Source organism: Tripterygium wilfordii, chromosome 18 (assembly GCF_013401445.1).
Source record: "Tripterygium wilfordii isolate XIE 37 chromosome 18, ASM1340144v1, whole genome shotgun sequence".
NCBI lineage: Eukaryota > Viridiplantae > Streptophyta > Magnoliopsida > Celastrales > Celastraceae > Tripterygium > Tripterygium wilfordii.
The window spans coordinates 2,286,685-2,298,514 of NC_052249.1; the positions used below are offsets into that span (position 1 = coordinate 2,286,685).

General features: G+C 35.9%; 3 protein-coding genes across 3 annotated transcripts; 1 reads left to right on the forward strand and 2 right to left on the reverse strand.

Moving 5' to 3' along the window:
- Window positions 1-36: 36 nt before the first annotated feature.
- LOC119984362 (tubulin-folding cofactor D-like) lies at window positions 37-1,123 on the reverse strand. Its single transcript, XM_038828273.1, has 3 exons — window positions 1,001-1,123; window positions 708-893; window positions 37-500 (listed from the first exon to the last, which is right to left on the reverse strand). The coding sequence occupies exons 1-3, from the start codon at window positions 1,100-1,102 to the stop codon at window positions 213-215; spliced, it is 576 nt and encodes a 191-aa protein (XP_038684201.1). The 5' UTR covers window positions 1,103-1,123; the 3' UTR covers window positions 37-212.
- Window positions 1,124-1,256: 133 nt separating this feature from the next.
- On the reverse strand, window positions 1,257-2,201 carry LOC119984365 (tubulin-folding cofactor D-like). The gene is made up of 2 exons (XM_038828274.1): window positions 1,596-2,201; window positions 1,257-1,504 (listed from the first exon to the last, which is right to left on the reverse strand). The coding sequence occupies exons 1-2, from the start codon at window positions 2,199-2,201 to the stop codon at window positions 1,274-1,276; spliced, it is 837 nt and encodes a 278-aa protein (XP_038684202.1). The 3' UTR covers window positions 1,257-1,273.
- Window positions 2,202-3,391: 1,190 nt separating this feature from the next.
- Window positions 3,392-11,821, forward strand: LOC119984367 (methionine aminopeptidase 1A-like). The gene is made up of 17 exons (XM_038828276.1): window positions 3,392-3,550; window positions 3,644-3,734; window positions 4,565-4,615; window positions 5,366-5,551; window positions 6,356-6,431; window positions 6,762-6,809; window positions 6,909-6,953; window positions 7,164-7,263; window positions 8,062-8,113; window positions 8,202-8,243; window positions 9,139-9,200; window positions 9,303-9,401; window positions 10,108-10,181; window positions 10,354-10,423; window positions 10,593-10,658; window positions 10,752-10,840; window positions 11,531-11,821. The coding sequence occupies exons 2-17, from the start codon at window positions 3,664-3,666 to the stop codon at window positions 11,606-11,608; spliced, it is 1,209 nt and encodes a 402-aa protein (XP_038684204.1). The 5' UTR covers window positions 3,392-3,550; window positions 3,644-3,663; the 3' UTR covers window positions 11,609-11,821.
- Window positions 11,822-11,830: the final 9 nt, after the last annotated feature.

Sequence of the window (11,830 nt, forward strand, 5' to 3'; positions counted from 1 at the left end):
AACAATCAAAATTATGCAGTACAGTAGTTGATCTGTAAAGCTCATTACCAAGAGCGATTCCAAAATTTTACAGGGCAAGGTGCGACGCAGCGCATTCTCTCCACTCTACATATTGTGCTATGCGCTCTGGTTTGTCGTAGACCTCATAAGAAAAATCACAACCACCAAGAGCAAGTTGGAATTTGATCAAAGAGCTTTCAAACTGGAAAAACTCAAAACCCTGTTGACCCAACTAATGAGGAATATGATGCATGTTCATCATTGGCTGTAGACCTCTTCTCCCCATCCTTGTTTGACATTTTCTTGGTGGTATTGGGTTGTCCTATTTCCAGGCCAACTATTTCATACAACTCTAACCTCTGAGGCTTTGTTGCTTGCAGGTCTCCTTCCCAACTAGTTTCGGATATAATTTCAAGTGCTTGCTCTGTCTTGTCCTCTGCAATGAGATTTCCGTTTTGCAGGAGCACAAGATAAACTTGTTCTGCTGCAGCTTTTCGAATCTGAATCAATGAATACAAACAATGGAAACTATCACTATTCTTATTTTGAATTGATCTAATCAACTTGAAAGTAGAAAAAACTAATGGAACCGCATGGGGACAAAAGTCCGATGCATGAAAACCCACCTCAACCGTTTTTGGGAAGAAAAAAAATTAAGAATGTGATGCAAAAATGTTTTTGAAACCAGAAATTTGAACACAACACACCTTCGGATATCGATGTCCCAAGAAGGTGAGGAGATGAGTGAAGGCCTTGGCACTGATGGAGTCTGAAACTGAAGCAATATATCCTAGTATTGCAATGCCCGCATATAACTTGGAGAAGTCCTTAGATCCCTTTAATTCAAGCGCCAAGGAACCCAGGACACCAGCACAGAAAGTTGGAGTATGATCCTGCAAATTAAAAAATTAATGCTTACAACGTTCCTTAGAGAGAACTTTCCGGTATCTAAAGAAAGATAAATTAACTAGTTAAAAACAAGACTCTAAAAGAAACTAACCTCCATGTTCAAGAGTATCCTTTTGCTGAAAAAAATCTCAATTGTCTGACATACAAAAGAATCTCGATCAAGATAATGAAGACTTGTAAATAAGTTTAACATTCATAAAATAGGAGCAAAATTGTCCAGAAAAAGAAAAGTGGGAGAAAGTCTTAAAAGCCCAGAAAGATAGATGAGAAGTTTCTTGAATATCTAACAAAGAAGGAGAGGTAGATTATCTGCCGCCCGTAATACCTTTAAAGTTGGTATGATGACTCTGTCACATCTCTTGTACTATTGGAGAACCCAAAGGATATCGGTACATAACAAATGCTCTCTGGACTTTCTTTCCTCCGGAATATCAGTTTCAGCCACTTGAAGATAGTCCAGCAAAGCAGAGATTGATGCCTTCCTTAAGGACTCTTGCAATCCACCAATTGAAATACCTAACCCAGAAATGACAACTCTACTATAACAATCCAACTGAAGTAACTGTACAAATCGCGGATAAGAAAATGAGGGTATCTGCACAAAATTAAAGAATAGCTTCTCTGTGAAATAACTCAATTAGGGCATATCATGAGACCAGGAACAAAATGACCAACACAATGCTTACCCCCCATTTCAAATCTGCCTTCTTGGGAATAATATTCTCTAGCTTTTCTCTATAAGGAATATGTGGAACATATATTTTCTCATTGTATAAGATCCTATGCAGAACCTTTGCAGCTGCTTCTCTTAGTTTATCCATCTTCTCTACAGCTTGCTTAACAATTCCTCCGACCACAGCAGTAGCAAGTTTTGCATCAAAAAATGAGTGCTTGTGGTTATTTTCAGCACTGTCACTAGGCAACTCCAATGCGGATTCAACTCTGGGTGAATTTCTAATGGAATCCATGGAATCTTTCCCACAAAGTATGTATGTACATTTCTCAAGACCATCCATAGCAGCCTCACGAACCCATGAACCCACATCGCCTCTGTTATCGACAGAATAATCATCAAGCGCTTTCAGTAAACTTTTCACTATTTCATTCTTGATCAGATGATACAGAGTCACATCATCCTCTCGAGAAACAATACTGGAAGCTTCTTTTGCCTTGGTTAATGTTTCACAGACTGATACAAGTCCTTTCACAGCATTTACTCTAGCTTCGGCATCTCTTTCATCGGGGTTTTCCTGCAAATGGAAATCATTTGGTAAACTCCATTGATAGCTCATTTACATCAATTCCTCCAACCACAGCAATAGGCAAGATTTACATCAAAAAAAAGTGATTGTGGCTATTTTCAGCTCTGTCACTAGGCAGCTCCAATGCAGATTCAACTCTGGGTGAATTTCTAATGGAATCCATGGAATCTTTCCCACAAAGTATGTATGTACATTTCGACCATCCATAGCAACCTCACATTAATTTGCTGAATTGCTCGATGGTTGACACTTCTAATCATTCACACCATCACGACACGACAAATGAGAAAAATAATTTTCCTAATGTTCTTAATGGAACGTAACATTTCCGTGAGTACTCAAAATTTTATTTCTTTTGGATGTGTCCTTTGTTGGTTTTTTTCTTTATCTTATTTTTTTTCTTTCATTTGGTCAGTATCATATATCATTCAATCTTGATGGCCGCTCGATAAGGAGTCAACTTCATTTTCTCTGTAGGAAAAAGTCAATATATTAGACGGCTTTAATAGAATACATGTCATTCATAATATTAAAAATATTAGTATGTTCATTGATTGGAAAGAATTGATTGATTACATTTAAAAGCTTGCTTACTCTGATTAACTACCCAGACATGTTTGTTATCAACATGAATATGATTTGATACAATGCGTATTACCATCTTGTACAATCAACGGCTACGATATATGGGGTATTGATTATTTTATTCTTATTTTAGTGTAAATGTTTTACTTGATTTTTTTCCCACAAACTAGCCATCCAATCAATCAAGGTGGATGACGTTAATTTGTGCCTATCAACAAACAAATTATACAGTGATGAATCGACGAAATAACGGTGCCCCTTTTCAAAACTAACACTGCACGCACTACATAATATTATGAAATTGTCTGTCAACAAGTTTGGTGAGTATATGTTCGCATAAAAAGTGGGCATGAACAATTATATTATGATTGTGGGCTGAACCAGAAAATGATTCTAATTTCAATTTTGAGTTTGGCTTAAATTTGAGGCTAATAAGGCCTAGCAGTCCCGAAAATTATTGGGCGGAGATTGCACATAGAGGCTGGCCCTAACATTGTGCTAACCCGCTCAATTTTTTTTTCAATTAATTGTTTTTATAAGCATTTTTTTCCAATTAATCGCTAAAATAATTTTCTTATTTTCCTTCTATAACACTTCTTCAATTACTACTACCAAATTGTTGTCAAATAAATTTTTTATTCAATATTAATTTCTCGGAAACCCTAAACCTTATTCAATATTAATTTCTTGGAAACCTTAAACCTTATTTTTGTTGAAGAGTCGACCACTGTTTTCTCTATTTCTTCCTTGACTACAAGTCGAAAGCTTTTGGCCAAAACAATCTGCAATCGGAGGTTCGCACTCCTTTCATCTCTAATCTAATATATATATATATATATACTCCTTTCTGCGTATTCTTAACTGAATTGCAGTATTTATCTTTACAGAGTGTATTTGTGTTTGTTCAATGGCGGCTGACTCAGATGTGGCGAAGACTGCGATATCTTGTGTTCGGTGTGGCAAACCTGCAAATCTTCAGTATGTAATATCTTTTATTTTGGTTTTTCGATGGAGAAACTTCATCATGTTCTTGTTCATGTTGATGCTGATCCAGGTAGCACTTGATTGGCATTGGCGTCTTTTCAGTGCTCCTTGTTGCTTTTATAGTGTTGGCTCCCAGATTAAATATTTGCGATTGTGAATAGACAATGCTATTGGTTGTAGTTGGATTTCATGTTATTCCGATGCATATTATTGATTGGTACTAATAGGTACTAAGTTTTCCAAATTGGATTGTTGAAGATGATGATTCCAAGAGAATTACTTAGGTTAGATGTTGTGCTGATTTGAAGTCTACGGGAAGCATCACTGAATTTTCTTTAATAAATTGGGTTTTATTAAACACTAAGTTCAAAAGCAACGTAAAAAATGGGGGAAAAGGTTGTTTTATTTTCTTCCTTTTCCCTTTTCTTTTTGGTTGGGGGTGGAAGGTATTACAGTAATTGAGCTGTTCTTCAAACAACCAAAGAATAAAATTTAGGGAATACCTATTCTGCGGATCTAGGATGCTAACTTCTTGGCTACTATCCTTGCGTAGACTAATTGTGTGCTTCCCAGTGGCCCACTTTCTTTGATGGCCCATGATACTAGTAAATGACTCCATCCTTCTGTTGGCATCCTCTTGATTATCTGACTGTCTGAGAGGTTTAGCACTTGTTTAATTCCATTGATAGGCTTTAGAAGAGAAGAGAGTGTAAATATGTTATGTATTGTAAATACATAACTGTAATGCTTACTTACCCTTGTTATTTGAGATACAACTCATTCAAAGCATCAGTCATGAATATAGTACTTTCTATTGTTTTCAGATGTCCGAAGTGCATGGAGTTAAAGCTTCCTCGTGAAGATGCTGCTTTCTGGTGTGTAATCTTTTATTGCTGGGATGGAAATTACTTTTGATTGCCATAGAATTTCAGTGCTTGATTGGAAAGTATAGTTCGATGTTATACAATTTTGTGTAGTTCGTTTTCTTGGAATGACAAAAGGATGTTAAAGAGGATAACAGAATCTCTTACCCTCAGCTGTTATTGGTACTTCCTTCAAATGCATCATGTCTATGATAGTCCTTTGTTTTTTGATGTGGAACTTTGACAGTCCTCTGTTTTTTAGTAATTTACTTTGACAAACACCGAGAGTGGCAATAACACAGGATATTCAGAGGCTAGCACCAGCACAAAGACCATTTCATTCAAGCATTACAATCCAAGTCGGTCTCTTAATGTAAAGAAAATGTTAATCTTCAGATGCCCAACATATAATGCATGCACTGCCCCTTTTAGAAATAAAAAATGTCGGCGCTGGCAGCTAAAAATTTGGATTCTGATCTGACCTATGTCCTTCAAATGAATCTTCTAGTTGTGATATAAGTACTAGATGTGGGTCCTTTTTGTTGGTTTGTTAAAGTTCCTAGTGGAGTTAGACCTATAGTATTTATACGAATGCAATGGTTGTACTGTCATGTATCGTATATCGGATGTGACTGAAAATATCTTTATTGAACTTTTTATTCATATTGCTTTCTCATCAACTTTTCCACAGTAAATATCAAATTAAAATAAAAATTCCACAATTTTTTGTTTCTGTATTAACGAATTTGTATGTATTAACAGCACTCAGGATTGTTTTAAGGCTTCTTGGAGCACTCATAAGTTAGTTCATTTGAAGGCAAAGATGTCCTTAATTGGGACAGGTTCTCCTGGTGAAAGTAACTCAAACGGACTTAATGAAGGCTGGCAATATTGCTTGAGGAAGGGGCAGGCTCGAACGACAAAACTTCCATATTTTGATTGGACAGGGTATATCTGGACAATTTGATGCATTGTATAATAGTAATAGATACCTTACCCTTTTTCTTTTTCTTTTTTTTTTCTGGATTTTATTACATATTTATCTTTGAAAGTTCTGATTCTTGCTTGAATTGGATTAGGAGTACCTTTGCTCTGCTTGTTGATCACCTTTGGCATTTCTGCTTATTTTATGCGCTGTGAAGTGTCCCTTTTTTTTTCCCTTGGAAAGCTTTTGAGCAAGACATCTACGTGTTGATTGAAAGAATTTGGTTGCTAATATGACAACATTTCTAGAAGCTTTGGATTGTCATGAAATTTTGAATAATTATCTTTTGGATTGATAGCTATATTGATTAGTTTCCTTAGTTCAACTGCATTACTATGTGACATGACAACGTTTTTGTTGCCAAATGCCAATTCCCTAAATTTCATCTAGAAACTTAATAACTTATATGCCATTCAAATTTCAAAATGAATTGAAAGTTCAATTCGTTTATGGAATATTTTAACACTCTAGACAGATGGTGCCTTTTCTTTGTCTCAGAGTAGTGTGCTGATAATGTATTTTCATTATCAGGCAAGCCCAATTAGATATAAATTTACATAATGTTGGAGGCTTGTGAGCAGAGTAAGAAGAATAAGTAAGCCGTTTTCTTGTGCTGATTGGACTTTTACGTACGTGGGTTTAAGTTGGGTTCTCCCTTTCCCCTCCCTTTTTGTCTTGTAAAACTGTTTCTATCCGACTTTTTCTGGATTTTTTGGAGTTAGAATAATGCCTTTTCCCTTTCTCTTTTTTCTTTTTTTTTTTTGCAGCACATTAAGGCCGTTTCCCATATCTGGCAAGCGTAGTGTTCCAGCTCACATTGATCATCCTGACTGGGCAGTTGATGTGAGACCTTTGAATCCTCCTTGTTTGGTGCTAGGAGTCCTTTTGTTTGCTTTTCTCTTTAGGACTTTGAGCAGAGATTCTTTTGGTTGCCATATGTTGGCTCTCTCATGAGTCAGTGTATTTTCTATTTCAAATTACGAGTCTTTGCTTCATTTGTAAATTCTAGACTAAGGCTTACTTGAGTTCAGTTATGTTTCCCTATTTAATTCTTTTTGATTGGAGTGTACACAATTTTCCGATTTATATGGTTTATGAATCTTTCTATCTCTGTTCTTTATTGGTGTCTCACATGTTACTAAAGCACTGTTTCTCTTTAATTTGAATTTGTAGGGTGTTCCAAAGATTGAGCCCAATAGTGATCTGCAGCATGCAGTTGAGGTAAATTTGTCCTTAGAAACCTATGTGTCTGCTTGTGTAAGATTTTGTTAGATTGTTTCTCTAATTATTGCCCCCTAAAATAATATATTTATTTTGAAGATCAAAACTTCTGATCAAATAGAGAGGATGCGTGAAACTTCTCGAGTAAGTTTTTCATAACTTCCTTAATTTGTTTTGTTTTCCCCTTTTAACTTTTAAGTACGTTCTCGGTAGATGATGAGATTGTAAGGGGGAAAAAAGAAATCTGAGAACCTCAACTTCTGAGAGCTATGGGAATATGATTTGGATCCTTTGTGAGTTTATGCTTACTTGTTTAGATCAGGCGGTCTCTTACTAACTCTTTCCAATCATCAGATAGCAAGGGAGGTCTTAGATGCAGCTGCACGCGTTATCCGACCTGGTGTGATGACTGATGAAATTGACGGAGTAGTTCATGAGGCCACTATAGCTGCTGGTATGAAAATTTTGAGTGAAAAGTTTTTATCGTGCAGAGTTTAATGGTAAAGGAATGCTTTAGTAGTCTTATGGACATATCCATTACTCTTTATATTCTTAGAAATTTCTTAAGTTCCCTTTCCTTACACGAATTGAATATTCATTAATTGTATTTCCTATCAAAATAGGCTGTGGATTGTGATTTTTAGTTGGATCAGACTTTTTATTGCTTGTTCTGTCCACACGGTTATCGTGTTCTTTGCTCATTGAATTTTCTTTTGAAGTAATTGTATTTCATGTTGGAAGCTAAAGAGTTCTATGTATCCTTCATGGATAACTGGTGTTGCAGCTAGGTTGTATATTTTCTGTGTTATATAAAAATTTTCTATTAAAAAGAAAAGAGTATATTTTCTGTGTTGTATTATTGTTTGAATTTCCTAACTGTCTGGGGATGTTCACTTAGAATGCCAAGAGAAACTCATGCCACTATGATGTTATGTGGAATGTGCTTTGGCTGTTAAATGGACCATTTTCTTTAAAAAAAATTCTGAAAAAGAGAATCTTATACAACAAAAAAAAAACTAGTACAACAATGATGATTTATGAGCACTAATTTTCATTCCACATATTATGCAATCATTAATTGATTTTTTTTTTAAGGTGGTGTGCGTATGTTGTAATTGGATTAGTTTGCATTTTACGGAGTTGTGCTATGTATATCTTTCTTTCAATTCTCGAAGTTCAAGATGCTTTGTAGTGCATATCATTAGCTATTGCTTGGAATTTTAATTATTATTCTGACTTGCCCTTTCTGCAGGAGGATATCCATCTCCTCTTAATTATCATTTCTTTCCAAAGTCTTGCTGCACGTAGGTACTTTTTCTTTGGGTGAATGAATATTTATGAGTGGAACTTCAGCGCATTGATGAAGTGTATATGCTCTATTGTCTGTTGCAGCTCAGTAAATGAAGTAATCTGCCATGGAATTCCTGATGCCAGGCATGTAATCCATTCTCTAGAACTTTGCAGTGTTGCATTTTTTCCTTTGACATATTTTCTTACTATTCCCTCCCTTTATACATGTGCACCCAACACATTTTTTCCCAGTTGATCCAAATCCTAGAACAATGATATGGTTATTTTCTTTGCCATTATATTTTTAATTCTATCTTTTATACTTTTAAACCAAAGTATCCTGAACTTTTGAATCATCAGATGCTAGCATGTGTAAGTCAAGTTTGGAAGTGCATTAGAGATAATTGATACTAACTTTTTTCATTGTGCAAGGGGATGCTGCCATGTGTCTTACCTTGAACAGTTTTGAGCTTAAAAGATTAAAAAAAAAAAAATAGCCCTTCCAATTCAAACAATTTTTAGATGATCAATTTTTTTTTTGTCAAATGTTGAAGTTTTCAGGTGTCTTTGAAAAATAAAAAGTATAAAACAGGTAGTTATGGAATAAATTATTCTATATCACACATATTTGTCCTTATTTTATATTTTTATGTCGAACGCTATTAAGCTTTTTCCTGCAATCTCTTCTTACCACATCACTCAATCACAATACATTCTTTTGCAAGTTATAGTAGTGCCAAATGGGCTCTTGTAAGCTAGTATGTGACAAAGTGTGCGGACCCACTTACATCCCTCAGGCATTTAAGAATAACTTCTTTGTGTTATCCGTGCTACAGTTTTGATGTATGCACGATTGATTATACTTTGGTCTTCCTTATATGTTCTCCTCTTACTTCCCTTTTCTGACATTCTTTGCTGTGTCAGTTCTCTGCACTCCCCAATAGTACTGTTATAAGTCCTTTTAAATATTTTTTAGCAATTTTGACACTGTAGAACCTGAATGGAAATTTACTCAAAAAAGATACTGCACTTGCTGCAGGAAATTAGAGGACGGAGACATTGTAAATGTAGATGTGACTGTTTACTACAAAGGTGTCCATGGTAGGTTCCTTTTTTCTTGTTCCTCCACCCTCATTTCATGTGTTATTATTTCAAGAATGTGTATCATGTTTTGCCTTGACCGGTGGTTTTCTCATTGTGAAGGTGATCTGAATGAAACATATTTTGTGGGAAATGTTGACGAAGAATCAAGGCGGCTGGTCCAGTGTACTTTTGAGTGCTTGGACAAAGCAATATCCATTGGTATGCACTCATATATATGCGAGTTATGATATTTTTAATCTCTGTTGATCTTTATGGGACTACTCTTGTCCACTCATTCCTTTTTTATTTATTATGTGGATTGTTTTGCATCGTTGTTGAAAATGTTCATTTAAAAGAGTCCTTGGGTACTTTGTTTGGGATAATGGTTTGCAGTGGCTCATGACATTATGCTTGTCATCTCAATGACCTTGTGCAGTTCGTGCTTGGTGCTTATCACTATACACCTTAATTGTCATTTGAAATGATTCATATTTGATGAAAATGTGCTGATTGTTTATTCGAGAATGTCTCGATTGGTATGCCATAACTGATGTATTTAATTTAGTCATATTCTTTCATTCGAGGAAAGGTCCTTAAACTTATGTAGTTATGTTCACTATTTGTAATTTGCTACTCTTTGCTTCTAGTTAGTTTGTTTGCTTATGCTACTACTGCGTTTGGGGAGGATCACTAGTTCAAGTGGTCAAGCTCCTCGCATCCCCAGGAGGCACAGCTCTGCGGACATCTAAATTTTGCTGTTTTTTTTTTAATTATTCAACAAGGATGGGGATTCAAACCCTGCTCTTTGATCTATCATTGATTCATTGTTTTTCCTTAATTTTTTGTGATGCAAGTATTCCGTAATGTCCTTTATCATCTTCTTTATGGTTGCAGATTTTGACTTTGACTTCTCATTTATGTACAGTGAAACCCGGAGTTCGATTTCGTGAAATTGGAGAAGTTATTAATCGCCATGCTTTAATGTCAGGCTTTTCTGTGGTAACGTGTAAGATTAGCATGGCCGCTGTAGGCATTTTCTCCATTGAGCTTGCTAACAGTGTTTAATATAATACAAACTCTTCATACTGTTTTATATGCACATTTTAGCTATTAAGCTCACGAACAATGTTTGATATACTTTCGATCTTTTAATCTTTTTTTTTTGAATTAGGTTAAATCTATCTGCGGTCATGGTATTGGAGAACTCTTTCACTGTGCCCCAAACATTCCTCATTATGGAAGTATCCTTGATATTGAAAATTTATATATGCACATATATTATAAGGATGATTCCTTTAGTGTTTCTAGAATTTTGACAACACCTTGGATAGATGAAACACAGTACTCTTTTTTTTGTCTGGATGAAACGCAGTACTTAATTGTGAAGGAGTTCACCTTAACCTTAAGCAGGAAATAAAGCAGTTGGTGTGATGAAGGCTGGACAGACCTTTACAATCGAACCAATGATTAATGCAGGTATGACTTGTCAGTTGTCATTTTAGTTAGTGGGTTTCCCAGTTGAGTCATCTCTTCAATTTCTAGGCACATCTAATTGGATTCCTTTGCCAGGGGTTTGGCGTGATCGAATGTGGGCTGATGGATGGACTGCTGTTACTGCAGATGGCAAACGTAGTGCTCAGTTTGAGCACACCCTTCTGGTAACTCCACATTTTCATTTTTTCAACATTTTTCTAAAAAATATATTAATACCTTCATTGCATGTATGAAATTGGGTTCTATAATGGGTGCGTGTAAATCACATTGTTATTTAGGTTTGATTATAATATTTCTGTCGGCTTTATAGCAGTTGTAGATCAGTCTTGCCGATATATGTTCTTACCCTGAGAATTTTAGTAAGTTCTGAAATTCACTACGAGTGGTGTTTTGTAGCTGCCCGTGGACCGGAAAGAACCAGTTGAGTTTATTAAAATTTCGCTCAAAGTGGTTTGCCTATGTTTCAAAACAAAATCGTGCTGGCTAAATTTGCTTAATTGAGTGGAAGAGTTAGGAGGGGAAGAAAAGTGAGAGTGGGGATACTAATTGTGCATACAAATTGATAGCCTAGTTGGTTCTCTTCGGATGTGGGCCTACGTGCCCGATGTTTGGAGTTCGAACCAACCAGTTGAGATATTTCCTTGTGGAATTTGGTTCCATAGGCTTGTCCACTTCCGAGCCTCTACCCACATGGGTTTCGACCCAGTCTTACCTGTCGTCAGTGTGGTGCGGGCCGTTTTGACGTCTAGAGATTTACGTCCACTCGGCCATTCGAATGGCATGTTGGGCTGGGTGGTTCCTCGGTTAAAAAAATGTGATTCTCATACTCGTTTTCTTGATTTGATCTTGTGCAGGTGACAGAAACTGGTGTGGAGGTTCTTACAGCTCGACTTTCTTCTTCCCCAAATGTCTTTCCTTGGTTAAATGTATAAGAGGAAAACAATAAAACATCATTCATATATCATTCTGTAACAATAAGAGTATAAATTATTGCAGGTGGCTTTCTATATCTACCTCTCTTTAACCGGTCTTTCTTTTTTTCTTGGAAGGGTGTTGCTTTTTGTAATCTTTTGACAATGAATATTCATCAATTATGAGTTGGGTTGTAAGTTGTAACTTCAAAAGGTGAACACATTACTTATGAAGGAGATGCC